General features: G+C 40.6%; 1 protein-coding gene across 1 annotated transcript in view; it reads left to right on the top strand.

Annotated features, from left to right (window-relative positions):
• Window positions 1-13,601: 13,601 nt before the first annotated feature.
• FAM171A1 (family with sequence similarity 171, member A1) overlaps window positions 13,602-20,339 on the top strand; it is a 153,165-nt gene continuing 146,427 nt past the window's right edge. Inside the window, exon 1 of the mRNA XM_010860069.1 lies at window positions 13,602-13,867. Coding sequence (XP_010858371.1) covers window positions 13,602-13,867 — 266 coding nt within the window. The remainder of the gene's footprint in view (window positions 13,868-20,339) is intronic.

The raw sequence follows: 20,339 nt of genomic DNA, 5'->3' as shown, positions 1-20,339 counted from the left end.
CATCTTAATGAAAAGTCATGCTTTATGAAATGACACGTAAATCCTCCTTTTGTGGCTGCTTACAGACTTCCTCAGATAACGACTGCCTTAATGTATGTGCAGACATTTCTTAGGTCTGTTTGTGCCTTTTGGTTCTCACATGGTCAGTCATGTCACTTTGCCCCAGGATGGACATTGATATCAACAACTATTTTGTGAAAATAATATATCATCATTTTCCTTGAGAAACTGCAGCAGTACTTTTCTTATTACACATACACTACCATCATTTGATTCCACTACTCCCAAGAAAATTTACTGTGAAATAAAGCATTGCCAAATAATGGCATAAGTAAATAGACAATTGTATATTTATATCAAGCAATACATAGTAAAACCACTGTAGTAAGAGTATTTAGACTACCCTTGATTCACTCTATTTTCTCAGCCTCTATTTTCTACATATATTTCAAATACATCTAACATAATTTCTGAACTTTCCCCCTGACTATACCAGCTGGCAGCTTACTGGTTCTATGCTTCTTTCAGGCCAGTGCGTAACGGTTTTGGCACAACAGGCTTATATTACACCAAATGGCCAGCAGGGGCAGCAGTGTCAAGAGCGTTCACTACAAATTAAAACTGGAACTATAATAGCTATCCCTGGGACTTAAGTGTTCCAGAAGTGTGTTATCTCTGGTTGCCTTAAAGATTCAACAGTATGTTACAGTAGAAACTATCTTTAGTCATATGTGTCCCAGGCTACAAGGCAAAAGCTGGATGAATAAAATAGAAGTCCATTAAACTTTCCCTGACTTATTTGAGTACAACAATCAGTAACAACATTTTGTTTAAATGAAAAAGTCAAGGACAAATGCTAAACTAAAAGCATTCTGAAAAAATATACATGAGTCAAAACTGTTCACAGAAAACCAGGACAAGGCTCCCTGACCATAGGGAATGGCCACCTTCCACTGGCGATTCCCCAAAGTGATCGTTGGAATTTACATCCCCACCAACAGCATAAGAGAGATGCAATGACTCCACTTCCTCACCAACATTTGGCACCATTTGTCTTTTAAGTTTTGACCATTTTGGTATTTATACAATGGTACTACATTGTGGTTTTGATTTTACTTCCCCTGTTTAATGAAGAGATGAGCACGTGTTTATTGGATATTTTTTGAGGTGACTGTCCAAACCAACTTGTCTGTTGGGTTGTGTATGTATGTGTATTTTTCTTATTGATTTGTAGCAGTTCAAAGAATCTGCCTGCAATGTGGGAGACCCAGGTTCAATCCCTGGGTCAGAAAGGGTCCCTGGAGAAGGAAATGGCAACCCACTCCAGTATTCTTGTCTGGAGCATTTCAAGGACAGAGAAGCCTGGCGGCTGACAGTCCATAGGATCACAAAGAGTCAGACATGACCGAGTGACTTTCACTTCATTTGACTTCACTAGCAGTTCTTAATATATTTGATAAATAGCACTCGTTCACTTTCGCTTTTCACTTTCATGCACTGGAGAAGGAAATGGCAACCCACTCCAGTGTTCTTGCCTGGAGAATCCCAGGGACGGCGGGGCCTGGTGGGCTGCCATCTATGGGGTCACACAGAGTCGGACATGACTGAAGCGAATTAGCAGCAGCAGCGATACGTGTTGTAAATATACTACCCTCAGGTTTGCTTTTTGGCCTTCAAATGATTTGTTTGGGAGAATGAAAATTCTTAATTTTTGCTGTTTGCCATATCCTTTTTGATAAATCTTTCTTTTTCCAAAGGTCATGAAGATATTATCCTATGTTGTTGTCTCAAAGCTTTTTTTTAAAACCTGTCATATTTAGATATACAATCCTGATGGAATTGATTTTGAGATAGTAAAAAACAGGGATGATGGTTTTTTTCGTGTTGATATAGACTTGATTGAACTTTTTTTTTTCCCCCCCTAAAGAGTGTCCTTTTCCTATTGAGTTTCAGTGGAGATCCTTCAGAAATCAGGTAATCGCTGTGTTTAGGTCTGATTATTGAATCTCTCCGAGAAGGCAATGGCAACCCACTCCGGTAATTTTGCCTGGAGAATCCCATGGACGGAGGAGCCTAGTGGGCTGCTGTCTATGGGGTCACACACAGTTGTACAGGACTGAAATGACTTAGCAGCAGCAGCATAGAATCTCTATTCTCTTCCACTAATCTTTGACTAGTACCCTCTGCCAGTACCATCCCCCATCTTGATATTATGATAACCCTACAATAAGTTGGTTTCTAGTGGTATGAGTATTCATTTATGTACTTATTTTTAAAGTCTGGCTTTAAAAATGCAAAGATCCTAGGTTCTTTGCATTTCCATATAAATTTTAGAATCAGCTTTTCAGTTCTCACCAAAACTAAATTCTGCTCAGACTTTTACTGGGCTGCGGCCTGTCTATGGACCAAGATGGTGGGGGAACTGATAGCATACTGAATCTTCGAGCCATGAATATGGCATATTCTTCTATTTCTTTAAATCTTTTTTCATTTCTTTCGGCAGTACTTTGTATTTTTCAGTGCAGACATCTTGCACTCTTTTAGATTTATTCCTATATATTTTACAACTTTGTGTTAGTGTAAACCCTATTTTAATATCATTTCTAACTGCTTATTGCTATCATATAGAAATGCAACTGTTTATATTCTGAACTTGTATCCAACAACCTTGTTAAATTCATCTAAGTCCAACGAGTTGCCTATACATTCTTGTAGATTTTTCTGGTACATGAAACCATGTAATATGTGAGTAATGGCAGCTTACTTCTTCCTTTATAACCTTTATACCATTTTTTTTATATACTTCATATATTCCTAGTTGCATTGGCCATGACCTTCAGGATTTATATCCTTCTTTTTATAATTAGATTTCAATTTGCTAGAGTTTTGTTTTGGATTTTTTTTCTTCTGTGCTCATGAAAGGGATTGGTCTGTAATTGTCTTTCCTCTAAAATCCTTGTCATATTTAGTATCAAGTTTATACTAGCCTTGTGTTTAAAAAAAAAAAAGTGGAAAACATTTCCGCTTTTTCTGTTCTCTGGTAGGGTTTGTGTAAGATTAGCATTATCTGTTCCTTAAATGTTTAGAAGTCACTAGTAAAACTGGCAGGGATTTTTCTTCGTTGGAAGGTTTTAAATGATAGATTCCATAGATTCAAATCACTTAACATATATAATACTATTAAGTTTTTTTATTGCTTATTCCATTAGTTTGGGTAAGTTCTGTTTTTCAAGGCATTTGTCCATGTCATCTTATTTGTTGAATTTATTGGCAGAAAGTTGTTCATAATGTTCTCTTGAAAGAAAGTGGAAGTCACACTAATATGAGAAATAAAAAGAAAACCTAACTATAGCTCTTACAAATGATAAAAAAAAAAAATGTTCTCCTAGCATCTTTTTTATCATTTATAAGATCTATAGTTAGGTTTCCATTTTATTTCTCATATTAGTGTGCCTTCTCTTTCTTTCTCTCTCCCTTTTTTTTTTTTTTTTGCTTGATCTGCTTACTAGAGATTAATACATTTTATTAGTCTTGTTCTTTATTTCAGTGCAGTTCTGCTGATAGCAAGTTCTCTACAAAAATATCTTTATTTCATAACAATTTTAGAAGGAAATTTTTAATTACATATAGTGTTCAAAGTTTTCAGTTATTTTCTTTCATCACCAAGAAGATGTTGCTCATTGAATTATGGCTTCCATTGTTTCTGTTTTGGGGTCAGCTGTCAGTCTTATTGTTCCTTCTTTGAGGTTATGTTTTATCACCCTCCAGCTGCTTTTTGGTATTTCCCTTTGGCTTTGTTTTTTTCAGCAGTTTTACTATGCTGTTCCTACATATGGTTTCCTTTATATTTACCCTGAGTGGCGATCACAATGCCTCTTGAGCCTGATGTCTTTAGTGGAAACTAAAATTTGTTTTGCTTTCTTTTAAATTCCTCTGGTTTCAAAGGTAATAAGTAATCAAATATTTCCCTGATATATAAATTCAAGAAGTAATTAAAAATGCATACAATAATCACACATATGATATCAAAATATTAACTTTATTCCTAATAAGTTTAGAGTGGAGGAAAAAGAGAACTAAGATGATAAGCAGCTCTCTAATAATCCACCTGAAGACTAGACTTCAGAACAACTTTCCCAAGGGAGAATTTTCATCTGCAGAACAGGCATCTTTTCTCTGAATTGCAGCCTAACACTTATTTAACCACAATAGTAAGAAAGAGGGAAATGATCCCATAATCTAGAAGGTAGAGCATGTATGCTTACCTCATGGAAAACTGAGGCAGAAATCTATAAACATTCTCTGTGGACAAATAAGCCAAAAAAAAACAGGAGGAGCCAATTTTACATACTCAGTTCTTTATTTTAGTCTCATTGATCAAATAAACCACTTCCTCTCTCAGGTGAAGGGACAGGAAGGGGTTTCTCCCATATTTTTCCCTCCTGAAGAATCAAGTTAAAATTTCCCCCACTCCATGGTGATAAACTGCCTGAGATTAGCATTTCCCATAAGTAGATAATACCTACACTAAGAAGCCTTTTTTTCTATCTGGTTCCTGATCCAAAAGTTTAATTAATTTTTTAGTGCATAATTTAGATTGTCTAGAAATTCCTAAAGACTTGATCCATATTCCTTTAGCTTGTGAAAACTTGCAAAAGTAAATACAAGTATATTCAAATTTCAGTGCAGATGAACTCATGGTTAGAGAGATTGTACAAACTGACAAACTTTGATTTAATCAGAAAAAGGAATCATGGAAAGTAAGAATGGCTGAGCTGAATTATGAAGAATAAAATAAATATTCCGAATCCTAGCATGGACACAGAGGTATAACAGGCTGAACTTGGGCAATTTGTAACTTTTTACTGCTTTACACTACTTACCAATACAGTGAAAGTAGGCCAAATAGTCTAACATTTCTTCTAGCTCTAACAGTTCATGTTCCTGATGTAATAAGCCACAGTATATCTGGAAGCTCTATGAAGCTCTATGGATAACATTATCCATGGATAATGTTATCGATGGAGCTATGTTTCCCCAAAATTTGTGTGTTGAAGTTCTAACCCTCTAGTACCTCAGAATGTGACTGTTTTTGGAGAAAGTATCTAAAAGAGGTAATTAAGTTAAAATGAGGCTGTTACGGTGAGCCCTAATCCAGTCTGATAGGTGTCCTCATAAGAAGTAGAGATCAGAATTTATAGGGAGACACCAGAGGCATGCTCTGGGATGCATAAACAGCAGGAGGATGGCCGTATGCAAGCCAAAAAGAGAGTCCTCAATGGAACCCAACCCCTCTGGCACCTTGATCTTGGACTTCTAACTCTAGAAAATAGAGGAAATAAATTTCTGTTGTTTATCTACCCCACCCAGGGTATTTAGTTATGGCAGCCTCAGCAGACTAATACACAAGGGGGCCCCCAGGCTACCTTGAAACTGGTTTTAGCAGGATGACACAGTGAGAAGGAATGTCTCTAGCTCCAAAAAGCCTCAGAAAGTAAGGTAAGTCTTTCTAGAATGTCTCCTGAGGAGACACAAAAGGAGAAATTACGTTGTACAACACACAGGAAAACTTCCTAAAACTTGTGTTAAGCCACTGCTTTCCCTAAAATTCCACATCTCATAGCAACTGCTTATCATCTCTCCATTCCTCCTCTTCCTCCTTCAAAATAAAAAATGAAAAGCTCCTCCAAGCTCTTCTTCTAAGATATTTTAATCTTACCAAGATTAAATGCATTTCCTTATATATCTAAATTGAAACTTCTCTAGACTTCTCCCTGGAGAAGGAAATGGCAACCCACTCCAGTACTCTTGCTTGGAAAATCCCATGGATGGAGCAGCCTGGTGGGCTACAGTCAACGGGGTTGCAGAGAGTGGAACACAACTGAGTGACTTCACTTTCCCTCACTTAGACTTCTCCCAATCCTCTCTACCTGTCTTGCTATTAGCATAAAAAAACTCATTAGTGAATCCATGCAATCCTTAAATCCTTTCTCCTTCAAAGCTGGGATAATATAAAGAAACTCTAACTCATATGTGAATATATTTAATGTGTCTTTTGTTATTTCTAACATATGTTATTTCAACCATACTAGAGTTTATGTTAATGTAGTGATTTTTGGAAAGCACCTAAAGATGGAGGCTGGTTGCCGAGGGAACCAATGATGGATAGAAGGTTGGAACTTAAGCCCCCACTCTCTGATTTCTGAGGAGGGGAGAGGAGCTGGAGGTTGAATCAATCACCTGTGGCCAATGACTTAATTGGTTATGCCTATGTAATGAAACTGGGTTTCCCAGGTGGTGCTAGTGGTCAAGAAGCCGCCTACCAATGCTAGAGATGTAAGAGACGCTGGTTCCATCCCTGGGTCAGGAAGATCCCCTGGAGGAAGCAACAGCAACCTACTCCAGTATTCTTGCCTGGAGAGTCCCATGGACAGAGGAGCCTGGCAGGCTACAGTCCATAGGGTTGTAGAGTCTGACACGACTGAAGTGACTTAGCATGTACACATGCGTGTAATGAAGCCTCCCTAAAACTCAGAAGGACACGGTTTGGAGAGCTTCTGGGTGGAGGTGTGGGAACACGAGGAGGCTCTGGAGGAGTGTGAAGCCTGGAGAAGGCAAGGAAGCATCAGACTCTGTCCCACACATCTGCATCTTTTCTATCTGGCACTCCTGAGTTCTCTCCTTTTATAATAAACTAGTGATCTAGTTTATTATAGGGCTTCCCTGATAGCTCAGTTGGTAAAGAATCCGCCTGCAATGCAGGAGACCCCAGTTTGATTCCTGGGTCAGGAAGACCCTCTGGAGAAGGGATAGGCTACCCACTCCAGTATTCTTGGGCTTCCCTTGTGGCTCAGCTGTTAAAGAATCTGCCCACAATGCAGGAGACCTCAGATCAATCCCTGGGTTGGGAAGATCCCCTGGAGAAGGGAAAGGTTACCTACTCCAGTATTGTGGACTGGAGAATTCCACGGAGAGTATAGACCATGGGGTCGAAAAGAGTTGGACACAACTGAGCAGCTTTCACTTTCAATGATATAATATGTAAAGTGCTTCTCTGAGCTCAGTAAGCTGCTCTAGCAAATTTATCAAATGCAAGGAAGGGATCACTGGAACCTCTAATTTATCGCCAGTCAGAAGCACAGGTGATAACCTGATCTGTGACTGATGTCTGATAGGGGTTGGGGGATGGGGCAGTCTTGTAGGACTGAGTCCTTAACCTGTGAGATCTGTCTCTAAGCAGATAGTGTCAGAGTTGAATTACAGAATACTGTGTGGTCAGGTCAGTTACTGTGATTGCTCTCTTGCTGTCTATACATCCCCTGTCTGACCAGTGTCTGCTTCACCTACACCTACTCACACAACTGACCTTCCTGGTACTTGCCCCAGGTCTCACCAGCTGGTGATTATTCTTAATCAAAGGCAAGGTGAAGGGTGTTCCTCAACTGGTTTCCCTGGTAACTAATGATCCCACCTGAGGTCAATTTCCCTGTAATTGATAATTCCCCACACTCTCCTACCCATCCTACCCGCCTTCCACCTCTAAACAGTGGGGTGTTGCTCCAGGACCTTGCTTCAGACGTGTAAGATCCCTCCCCACCCGTTAAACCAGTGACATCTCTATTGCTGACTTCGGAATCTCTTCAGTCTTGAAGCACAGCCTTGAGATTCCCAATTGTTGTCTGAGAGTGCACAGTGGTCAGGGAAATCCCCATGTCATAATTGGGTACTGATCCTTTTTTATGTCCCATCTAGGAAAACTCAGTGATGTTTAGAAAGTGAAAATTTCAAGAAGCCAGGTTTGGGGGATGGTGGCATAAATTGCCAAAACAACAATTGTGCATTTATTTGGTTTGCTTTCTTTGTTTTCTAATTTGCTTTCTTTTATTCACAAATTACCATCTGTGTGAGTGAATCAAAACAGTTGTTTTGATTTCATATAGAAAGAACTTAAATATTGAATCATCTAACAACAACAGAAATGTTTCATAGGTAAATTAATTAAGTGAAAAAACTTCAGTATGTTGATTTAAAAGGAAAACACATGCTTTAATTTAGGGAAAAAAACCAGGAAATTCCCTGTAATAAAAAAAAAAAATGTGTTTTAAAGGACACACTGAATTCCCCTGAGGCAATAGAAACATTTTGTGTTGTATAGTTTTCCACAGATGAACTCTACAATGCCAGGGCAGGCTCTGTTCTTACATGTAAGAAAGATGTAAGATCTTTCTTACATCTTCAGTGCCAGAAAGGAAGGGAATCAGCAATTATCCTAATATTAACAAGTGATTTTGCTTTGGCGAGTCTTCTCCAAAGAAAATAAAGGTGGTTTACATAAGGAAAGCCATCAAAACAAAAGGATCCATTCAGGAGAAATCGGCAAGAATTTGAACAGCTACTGAAACTACTCTCAGTCAATTCCAGCAGGAAACTTACAGTGTTTTCCATTTCAGAGAAACACATCTTACCTCAATAATTATTTATCAAGACATGTGAAGTGAAGCAACTCTTTTAAGTATTCTGTTTTATAGAGAATAGCATAAGGGGAATTTCTGGAGAACTTAATGATCCTGTGTGTGCCATGATAAATTCCTTCAATTTTGTCTCACTTAACGATGGGGCAGGGGCCCAGGTGGGTATACAAGGAAATCTAAATCTATAGCACCAGTCCTCCAGACTCCTTGAGAATCAGGGTGTTGTCTTATTCATTCACAAGGACTCAGCTTAGTAGGTCATCGAGATGTATTTGTTTAATTAAATTACATTAAGTCAAATGGTATTTTGAAAGCTACAGTTTCATTAGGAAAGAACAGAAACTAATAGTACTCTTGCCTGGAGAATCCCATGGACGGAGGAGCCTGGTAGGCTACAGTCCATGGGGTCTCAAAGAGTCGGACACGACTGAGCGACTTCACTTCCTTCCTTGTACTTTTTCTTTGATCCAACTGAGAAGCTTCTTTTGCCTGTCCCTTTATTCCTTTGCTCTACTTGACAGCAAACATCTTGAGGAAAAGGAACCTGACTTACTTGTCTTCCTCCTCTCAGTGTAGCATAATAAGAGTTCAATAACTGCTTTTTAAATGAATGAATGGTCAATAAATAGTTCTTTAGATTCCCTTTTATTAGAAATTACAACACTATCCCCCTGCAGAGAATCTGGTTAAAGAAATTGTGACTCAGGGACACTGAAAAATAAAATCCAAAAAAGGTGATGGGATGACAATACGTAGACTAAGCTTGCATGTCTTACCTCTGTCCAGTAAAAATTTCAAATCTAAAACAGATATTCTGGGATCAGCAGAAACACAAAAGACCAATAGAATAATACTAATAAGGAATGAATTATGTGCATCAATATACAGTCCAAACTTTACAAGTTTTAGTATTAGGAGACGACATAAACCAAATCAGAAAAAGCAGTGTAAATGCTAAGTTCAAAACAAATGGTCAAGATAAGCAGTGACAAAAGGGACATATAATTAAGGTGATGATAATCTTGCTCTAGCTGCCACCTTGACCCCAAAAACTTGCATTGTCTTCAAGGATTCCTGAATTTCCATCAACTTGTAAAAGATAACAAATTGTTCTTAAAGGTTATTAACAGTTTGGCATTTGTCATGTTAGTCCTCATAATACCCTAAGAGGGAAATATCATTAATCCAGTTTTATAGATGAGCAACTTGAAGTTCAGGTCTGCCTGACTCCAAAACCTATGTTCATCTTTATTTTTTAACTGAGATATAATTATATATAATAATGTGCATTTAGGTGCAAAAAATGTAGTTTAAGGTGCGTTGATTTGATACATTTGTATATTGCAATATGATTACCACCTTAGTTCTAGCTAATACCTCTAACATGTAACATAATTATCATTTCTTTTTTGTGGTGGGAACAATTAAGATTTGCTTTCTTAGCAACTTCGGAAGTTTATAGTACGGCATTGTTGACTATCGTCTCTACCCTGTGCATTAGCTCTCCAGGACTGACTTATCTACCAGTTTTAAGGTTTACCCTTAAAAAACATCTCTCTTCTTCCCCCGCATCCCTACCCCATGGTAGCCACCATTCTGCTTCTATGGTATTGCTGTTATTTAATTGCTAAGTCGTGTCCAACTCTTCTGCAACCCCGTGGACTGTAGCCTGCCAGGCTCCTCTGACCATGGGATTTTCCAGGCAAGAATGCTGGAGTGGGTTGCCATTTCCTTCTCCAGGGGATCTCTGTTTCTATGAGTTTCAGCTTTTGAGGGTTTTTTCCTGCTTCTATGAATTCAGGTTTTTTAGATTTCACATGTAAGTGATATACAGTATGTGTCTTTTTCCCGCCTGACTTGTCTCAGTTAACACAATGCCCTCAAGTTCCATCCATGTTGTCACAAATGGCAGCGCTTACTTCTTTCTCATGGCTACAGAATATCTGTCTGTCTGTCTATATAACATCTTCTTTATCCGTTCATCCATTGATGGACATTTGGGTTGTTTTCATATCTTAGCTATTCTGAAAAATGCTGCAGTGAAATGGGGGTGCAGATATCTCTTCAGACTCCTGATTTCATTTCCTTTGGACGAATACCAGGAGTGGGCTTGCTGGATCATATAGTAGTGCTATTTTTAACTTTTTGAGGAAACTTCATGCTGTTTTCCAAAGTTAAGCCCATGTTCTCTATCACCATCCTCAATTACTCTGTATCCTTAGTAGTTTATTGACATCTGGAGCACAAATTGATCAATTTTATAAAAGTAACAAGAGTCTCTCACAGACATAGAGAACAGACTTATGGTTGCCAAGGGGGAGGGGGTTGGGGGAGAGATGGATTGGGAGTTTGGAATCAGTGATGCAAACTATTATATATAGAATGAATAAACCACAAGGTCCCAGTGTATAGCACAGGGAACTGCATTCAATATACTGTGCTAAACTATGAGAAAAAGTATGAAAAAGAATGTGTATTTATGTATATCTGACGCCCTTTGCTGTACAGCAGAAATTAACACAATACTGTAAATCAACTATACTCTATAAAATTTTAAATAATAATAGAGTCTCACTAGTTGCAGATCCAGGGCTTGAATTCAGCTGTTTATATATTTAACTCGGTATGATTTCCGTGACACCCCTCTGTCTCTCCATTGCTAGATGCTCTATTGCTTCTTTCCAAACACATTTCCTCATCTTTTTCTAACGTGAGTCATCCAGTCCCTTGTCCTTGTTGCTGAGGTTATAGTAGGTTCTATTGCAAGCCCGGTCACTGCCTTGTATGGAACAGGGACAATTGCCAGTTCTAAGAACTTGACATCTACTATCTGCTCCTGCTGCACACATCTCCCCCTCCTGCTGTATCACACCCATGCACACACACACTGCATGGCCACCACCCAACTATCCCAACCGCCTAGTAACCACAGACTCTGTTTCCTGTTTCCACCCCCTTGTGCCTGACCCTTTCTAGTCCAACTGCCCTCCTTGTTTATTTCCTCAATTCCTAGGTCAGCCTTTAAGAAGTCCATAGTGCTCGTCACCAAGCAAACATCAGAATTAAAAAAAAATGGATCCACAGAATCAGACTTCAGTTTCTGGAAAGATGATATAGACAAGATAGCCTGAAACTTTCAATGTAAAAATGCTAGGTCAAATATAAAAATCACCCTTTTGTGTGCACAAATCAAATCAGAAGATAATGAGGTGAATTTCTAAGACCAGGAACAAAGAAGAAATACAAATCCATTTAGGGCAGGTGGACACTGAGGCCACCTGTTACCTTTGGGCCTGACTGCAGCCACGAAATTAAAAGACACTTGCTCCTTGGAAGGAAAGCTATGACAAACCCAGACAGTGTATTAAAAAGAGACATCAGTTTGCCAGCAAATGTCCCTATAGTCAAATCTGTGGGTTTTCCAGTATTCGAGTATGGATGTGAGAGATGGACCATAAAGAAGGCTGAGTGCCGCAGAATTGATGATTTTGAATTCTGGTGTTGGAGAAGACTCTTGAAAGTGCCCTGGACTGCAAGGAGATCAAACCAGTCAATCCTAAAGGAAATCAACCTTGAATATTCATTTGAAGGACTGATGCTGAAGCTGAATCTCTGTACTTTGGCCACCTGATGCAAAGAGCCAACTCATTAGAAAGCTGGGAAAGGTTGAAGGCAGGAGGAGAAGGGAGCCCTAGAGGATGAGATGATTAGACAGTGTCACTGACTCAATGGACATGAATTTGAGTGAACTCTGGGAAATAGTGGAGGACAGAGGAGCCTGGCATGCTGCAGTCCATGGAGTCTCAAAGAGTCGGACATGATTGAATGACTGAACAACAGCAATAGAGCAGGGAAGGTGAATGACAAAGCTGGGAGCTCTTGCAAAATAGGAAGTCAGGTCACAACCTTCCCCATCCCTGCTCATTGGTTGTGCAATGCTAAAGTCTCAGGGAAGGTGTCAGTGAGAAAAGGCATTGCCCTGGCAGGAGGATTGTGAAGGACATAAAGGGGTGGATGGCTCCCTGTCATTGTGGCCACAGAAAACCTTGCACAAAGGTGGGACATAACTTCACCGCCTTTGCAGCCTAGAAAACCATAAGCCAGGAACTTTCTTCTAGAAATGCACCAGCAGAACCAAGTGTAATTTCTCTCAGCAGGGTGGAACCTTCAGCCCATTTTGACACCTAAGAGACCACAATCTGAGATTTTATTTTAAAAGCAGGTCAACTCATTGAAATAGTCTTGCTGTGTGGCCTGAACCATGACAGACCTCATTTGGCTATGGTTGAACATCTTAGGTCTCCTAGAAAAACACAGCCCCTATAGGCAACTGGACACCAAGTTGGAATAGATGTTCTTAATCCTTGCAGTCTAGAAGAATCACCAGTAGCAATCATCATTTTGCATTCAATTTTTTTTTTCTTTTTTTTAATTTAATTTTATTTTTAAACTTTACAATATTGTATTAGTTTTGCCAAATATTTTGATATCTATCTGGGGATCCACAATTCTTTTACATCCACACACAGATCCAGATCTATTTATAATCAGTATTCTGAAAATGAAGTTACATCATTAATGTCTTATTTTAAATGTTTTTACCTATAAGAAAGAAAGGAGCCAAGGAAAACAGGTGGCATGATTTATGCCTATTTCCTTTGTTTTTATCGGAAACCTGAACTCAGAAAATGTATTGTTTTTGTACGTGGTTATGATTTTGTTATGCTAGTGATTTTATACTTTGCTTTTCACCCCACCCCCCTTTTCACTCTTAAGGAATAGAAGCATCCTCTGTAACATGTTTTGAGCAGATGAAGGAGAATGGTACTCAACAGCATCTGTCTCTGCGAAAGGCCTTGACAGAGAAGTGTGGGAGGGGCTTTGGGGGCCCCATGTGAGTCAGTGGCAATGATGTGCTTGGGTACAGCCTGTGTGTCATCGCTAGAGGACTTTAGCTTACAGGACTGGAACGAGAGGAAGAGGAACCTAGTCCACTATCTTGCTCCATAAACACGTGACAGGTGGGGGCCCCCAGACACACGTCAGAACCAAAGGACAAAATGCCCAAATAGCAGTCAGTGCACACAAACGGTTCCCAGTGGTAGACACACATCAGCAACAATCGGCAAAATGCCCAAAGAGCACTTGGTGCTCAGAAGAGCAGGCAGCCTGGGTGCATACTGGTGGACTTACCTGGTCTTGGAACTCGTCAGCTGGTCCAGATGCATGTTTCCGTTCCACGAAGGAGAAGTGTACATTGACAGTCACTGCCAAGCAGTGGAGAAACAGGGAGGATCCCCAAAAGAGATGGTTTTGGCAGCTGCCAGGAACATCGCCCCAAGCCCCTCTCTCAGGCCAGGTAACCTCAAGCAGCAGCTCCTCACAGCCATCCTGGGGTGTCGTCCTGGCGGCTCTGCTCAGTGAAAACCCCCCAGGAGCCAGATATCGCAAGAGCCCAGCAGCCCCACGCTGGGAGCCAAAAACTAAGCAATGGTAGGTCCAAGGACTTCCCTGGTGGTCCAGTGGCTAAGACTCCCAATGCAGGGGGTTTGATCCCTGGTCAAGGAACTAGATCCCACTTGCTGCAACTAAAGATCCTTCGTGCCTCACCAAAGATCCCACATGTGGCAATGAAGATGCCGCGTGCTGCAACTAAGACCTGGTACAGTAAAAAAAAAAAAAAAAAAACCCCAACAACGTAGAAGTTCTGAAGTATAAACATCATTTTAAAACAAAGTGGGTCCAGCTGCTTGCCACTCACAAGCCAATAAAGAGCCAATAAAGAGGCAGTCATGTCTGACTCTTAGCAACCCCGAGGACTATACAGTCCATGGAATTCTCCAGGCCAGGATACTGGAGTGGGTTGCCTTTCCCTTCTCCAGGGGATCTTCCCAACCCAGGGATTGAATCCAGGTCTCCCATTGCAGGTGGATTCTTTACCAGCTGAGCCACAAGGGAAGCCCAATAAAGAGGCAAGTTTGGTGAAAAGTTGCTTTCTTTCAGAGGCCAGCAACCTGGGGGGCAAGCAGCTTCTGTCCATAGGCCAACTTCCACTGCCCTCGACAAATGGCAATTAGTGGGCAAGAGCTTTGATAGACGGGTGGGGGTGAGGGGCAAGCTACATGCATAACAGCACAGTCAGCTCTGACAGTCATCTTGAAATTGGTCATCGGTGGCCTGACCAGCATCATCTTGATTGTCTTCAGTACAGTTAATGTTTAGTTCCAGGGTTGGTTTGTTCCCATTTCCTTGAGGCCAGTTCTCAGAACTGTGTCAGCTTATGTGATGGAATAGGAAATGGCAACCCACTCCAATATTCTTGCCTGAAAAATTCCAAGGACGGAGGAGACTTGTGGGCTATGATCTAAAAAGGCGGACACGACTGAGTGATTGAGCATGCAGATGTCATGGCTACAGTCTGCTCATCATGTGGTTAACTTCTTCCAGCTGGTGGGGCTTTCAGTATCTGTAAAACAGCTCAAAAGATATGGCTCAGAATATTGCCTGTAGCCCTTGCTGCTGCTAAGTCACTTCAGTCGTGTCCGACTCTTTGCGACCCCATAGACGGCAGCCCACCAGGCTCCCCCGTCCCTGGGATTCTCCGGGCAAGAACACTGGAGTGGGATGCCATTTCCTTCTCCAATGCATGAAAGTGAAAAATGAAAGTGAAGTTGCTCAGTCGTGTCCGACTCTTTGCGACCCCATGGACTGCAGCCCACCAGGCTCCTCCATCCATGGGATTTTCCAGGCAAGAGTACTGGAGTGGGGTGCCATTGCCTTCTCCGGTAGCCTTTGAGGAGGAACTAAAGGTCCTTGACTTTGCTTACTTGACTCAATTATTATTGTTTTGTCCTGTTTGACTGCTCTTATTTGCTTATGCATTTTCTCCCTTCTCTGATTAAACTTTTTGTCTGGCTAAAGTTTCTCTGCAGACAAAAGACAGACAAAGGCCACAGGGTAGGGGCCCCAGGGTGCTACTGCATTTCATTTGGGTTGTATACAGGATAATTGTATAGATTTGGGTGGAAGCATGACCTTGTCATTGTCTTTATGGTTTAAGGGGATGGTTATGGATGTTAGGTAGACAAAGAATGCAACCCACTCCAGTATTCTTGCCTGGAGAGTCCCATGGACGGAGGAGCCTGGTGGGCTACAGTCCACGGGGTCGTAAAGAGTCGGATATGACTGAGCAACTTAACTTTCTCACCAACTATGGGTGTTCAGTAGACAAAGAATAGACTGTGATTATCAGTTTTATGTGTTGGCTTGGTTAGGCTACAATCCCAGTTATTCAAACATGAAACTAGGTGTTGCTGTGAAGGTATTTGAGGTTGTGACCAAGATCCATAATCACTTGACTTTAAGGGAGGTTATCCTTGATTATTTGAGTGGGCCTGATTTACTGAGTTGAAAGGCTACAAGAACAGAACTGAAGCTTCTTTAAAGAAGAAGAAAGTTTGCCTGTGGAGAGAGCTTCAGCATATGCTGGAAGGTCCCACCCTGTTCTTCTGGATCTCCTGCCCTGTGGATTTCAGCTCTCCTCCAGAAGCTGACTCAGATGGAGGTTAGAATGCAGAAATTGCATTGGGGCTGTAACTGTACATAACACCTATTAGGAAGGAAACGGGAGCAAGATTGGACAGAATGTATGAGTCTACTGGACTCAGGCTATAACCCTCAGCCTCTCAGGAAATTTGGAGGCTGAAGAGAATTTGGACAGCAGAATACTTTGAGGTGCTAGCTGACATGTATATACAGAATAAAATAAATCAGGTACAGAGGCCAACACAATATTGTAAAGCAATTATTCTCCAATAAAAATCATAATTGAAAAAAAAGCTATGCATTGAAGTTCCTGTAAAAAAATAAATCACGTAAAAGAAGAAATTAAATAGGAAGCAGTATGTTTAGAATGACTTAGTAAGTTTCTAAGTAAATTTCTAAGTAAACTAAGTGAACTTCTGCACACATACTCTTTTGTTGTCTTTTTAGAACATAATTCTTAACAATATTAGCCCAAGGTAGAGGGCAGGATTGCTTCTCGAGGGACAAAAAGATCATACTTTTTAAATGTATAAATCAGATGTACATAAAGTGCATAAACAGATATGTCTGTGGCATTAAAATTTCATGGCAGGAGTAATCTGGAAAAGATGTCTTAACAAGGCTTCTTGTGCGCCTAGTCGCTTCAGTCGTGTCCTACTCTTTGCGACACTGTGGACTGTAGCCTGCCAGGCTCCTTTGTCCATGGAATTCTTTAGGCAAGAATAATGGAGTGGGTTTCCATTTCCTTCTGCAGGGGATCTTCCTGACCCAGGGATTGAACTTGGGTCTCTTACATCTCCTGCATTGGCAGGCAGGTCCTTTACTACTCTCCTGGGAAGACACCTGGGAAGGCCTAACAAGGCTCCTTGCTGCTGCTGCTGCTAAGTCGCTTCAGTCGTGTCCGACTCTGTGCGACCCCAGAGACGGCAGCCCACCAGGCTCTCCCGTCCCTGGGATTCTCCAGGCAAGAACACTGGAGTGGGATGCCATTTCCTTCTCCAATGCATGAAAGTGAAAAGTGAAAGGGAAGTCACTCAGTCGTGTCTGACTCTTCATGACCACATGGACTGCAGCCTACCAGGCTCCTCCGTCCATGGGATTTTCCAGGCAAGAGTACTGGAGTGGGGTGCCATTGCCTTCTCCGGTTAGGGACAGGCATCAGGCTGGAAAATCATAGCTCCTCTCTAAAAAGCAGCTTCCAAAAAATAAAGTAGAAGAATCTTTGTACTGGTTTCCTGGTCTACTGTTACTTCGGTTTATTTTGTTTACATTTTTTGCTTTGGACTTGCCAGGATGAGAATATTGTGTTATACATCACCTGTTGACACAAAACTTGGAAAATTATTTCTGGCTGAAGTCCTTAATCCTGCTCCCAGAGCACTCACTTGCTTATTTTTGCTTCTGTTTCACAGTGAAACCACCAAGGGGCAGGATATCCAATATATGAGCCATCAGAGTCTTTATGAAATCATAATGAGTCTTCCTGTTATCCAGAAAGGCACGGAAAGTCACTCCAAGTTACATCATTCTGTTGTGGAAACTCATGCTGGATTGTTTGCTTTTTTGTTTTAGATTTCAAAGCGCCTTTCCCATCTGTTTCCTACTCCTCTCACATGGAGCTGGTCTGAGGGAAGAGAAGTGAGCCTACTCGCTCTGGGCCAGAGGTCTGATTGCCTGAAGTGGTATAGAAGAGCTGGTGACAAGCTCCTGTGTTGGTGATGGTCAGAGCTGGTGTCAGAAGCATCGCTTGGTAGAGAAATATCTCTGCTTCCAGGCAGCCAGCTGGGAGTGAGAAGTGTTACATCAACATTCATTGACTTCTGAATCTCATCTCCTACCCTCTCAAAATCTCTCCTCAGGTTAGCTCATCTAATTAAAGAATGAATGTAGGAATCAAAGGTGACTCATAAGTTTTCTTCGTAAGTTTTTAAACTGTGGCCACACATACATAAAATTTACCATCTTAACTGTTTTTCAGTGTGCAGATCACCTACATGAAATCCATTCACGTTGTTGTGGTCCTGTCATCACCATCCATCCTTGGAACTCTTTTCATCTTGCAAAACTGCAAGTGTTTACGCATTAAACACTAACTCCCCTCCCTACAACTCACTGGTTTTTTGTTTGTTTTTGTTTTTAAATTTTTTATTGGAGTATTTACCATGTTGTGTTAGTTTCAAGTGTACAGCAAAGTGAGTCAGTTATACATACACATGTATCCACTTTTTAAGCCTCTTTCCCCATATAGGTCATTACAGAGTATTGAATAGAATCCCCTTTGCTACACAATAGGTCCTTATTACTTATCTATTGTATTTTGCATATAGTGTATATGTGGTGATCCCAATCTTCCGATTTGTCCCTCTCCTCCTCCTTGCCCACCAGGAACCATAAATTTATTTTCTCCATCTGTAACTCTATTTCTGTTTTGCAAATAAGTTCATTTGTAGCCTTTTAAAAAAAGATTCCACAGATAAGCGATATCATATGGTATTTGTCTTTTTGTGTCTGACGTTTCACTCAGTGTGACAACCTCTAGGTCTAGCCATGTTGCTGCAAAATGGCATTATTTTGTTCTTTTACCCTCACAATGGGAGAAAATATTTGCAAATGAAGCAACTGACAAGGGATTAATCTCCAAAATATAAAAACAGCTTATGTAGCTCAATATCAAAAAACAGAACCCAATCAAAAAATGGGCAGATGCTCTAAATAGACATATCTCCAAAGAAGACATTCAGATGGTTAAAATGCACATGTAAAGATGCTCAACATCACTAATTATTAGAGAAATGCAAATCAAAACTGCAGTGAGGTATCACCTCACACTGATCAGAATTGCTAGCATCAAAAAGCTGCTCATTAGGGACCTCCCTGGTGGTCCTTGCCATGCAGGGGACACAGGTTTGATCTGCTCAGGGAGCTGAGATCCCACATGCCCTGGAGCAGCTAAGCCCATGTGCCACAACTAGAGAGTCCATGTGCCACAACAAAAGATCCCTCGTGATGCAACGAAGATCCTACATGCCACAACTAAGTCCTGAAGCAGTCAAATAAATTAAGCACATAAATTTTTAAAAGGGACTCATTTGTTTTTAGTCTGAGTGATAGAAGAGAGGCTGGTCCCCACCCTTTTCCTTTACCACTCATGATGATTGCCACTCATCTTTTGATGGTATCTCCTTTGGTTTGACCACACTATGCTTCAGTGCTTATTTAAAGCTCATATAGAAGTATTGTTAGTTGGAGTCAGACATAGTGATTTACGTGTGTGTGTGTGTGCTCAGTCACTCAGTTGTGTCCAACTCTGGGACCCCATGGACTACAGCCTGCCAGACACCTCTGTCCATGGGATTTTCCAGGCAAGAATACTGGAGTGGGTTGCCATTTCCTCCTCCAAGGGGATCTTCCCTGGGTTTATTGGGACAACCACCTAAATACAACTCATGGTGATTTTTAATTTCAGGTTTTCCAGATGTCTACTCCAGGGTGCTGGTATCTCTAATCTCCCAATGGCCAATGTTTAGGGTCATCTAAAGAGGGCATCTAATCCCTAAATTTACTGTGAAAGTCATGACTTCCATGGATGTGACTTGGAAAGGAAGACAAAGGAAATTTGAAATAGTAAGGAGTTTATAGTCACTATTATTATATGTTTAGAGCTTTCAGATTGCTGAGTGCTTTCATTTCATGTGTAGTCTTATTTTGTCACCTCCACAAACTCTATTTTCATCCCATTGTTCAGAAATGCAGAATATAAGTCTGAAAGAGAAAACTTGGCAAAAATCATGCAATCAGGGTCTCTGCCCCAATTGTCCCCAAAAGGGAGAAGTTCTTGAACTTGTAGAAAATCCAAACTGAGTACTATAATTGCTTCCTTGAAAATTAATAATCCAATGAATAAACTAGCCAGTTGAGTTTGGGCTATTGTTTTAATTTGGTTGGGAGAGATTCAAATCTACATTTCTCATCTCAGTTTCATTTATTTGGGTCTTTGAATTACTGCCATCTTGAAAATTTGCTTAAATATTCTCATTTCTTATCTCACTTATTCTCTTACCATAATGAGGTATATATTTTCATCTTCAATCCTCTTCATAAATTTGACTGCTCACTGGTCAGTCATAGAAAATTGATGTTCCATTTCCTCTTAAATGGTCCTAGTGCCTCTCAGATTCTCTTCAGCTTACCCTCATCTTTCTGCATTTCTGGCACCGAAGTAAATAAATGTACCTATATTAAAGTGGTAAAGAATCTCACTCTGTCCTTGTTCATTCTGTCCTTGTTCCTCTTCAGAGTTTCCTCCAGCCCCCCCCCCCTTTT

Source organism: Bison bison, unplaced genomic scaffold (assembly GCF_000754665.1).
Source record: "Bison bison bison isolate TAMUID 2011002044 unplaced genomic scaffold, Bison_UMD1.0 scf7180017864461, whole genome shotgun sequence".
Taxonomy (NCBI): Eukaryota; Metazoa; Chordata; class Mammalia; order Artiodactyla; family Bovidae; genus Bison; species Bison bison.
Note: the sequence above shows the minus strand (reverse complement) of the source record. Positions and strands in the feature narration are given on the sequence as shown.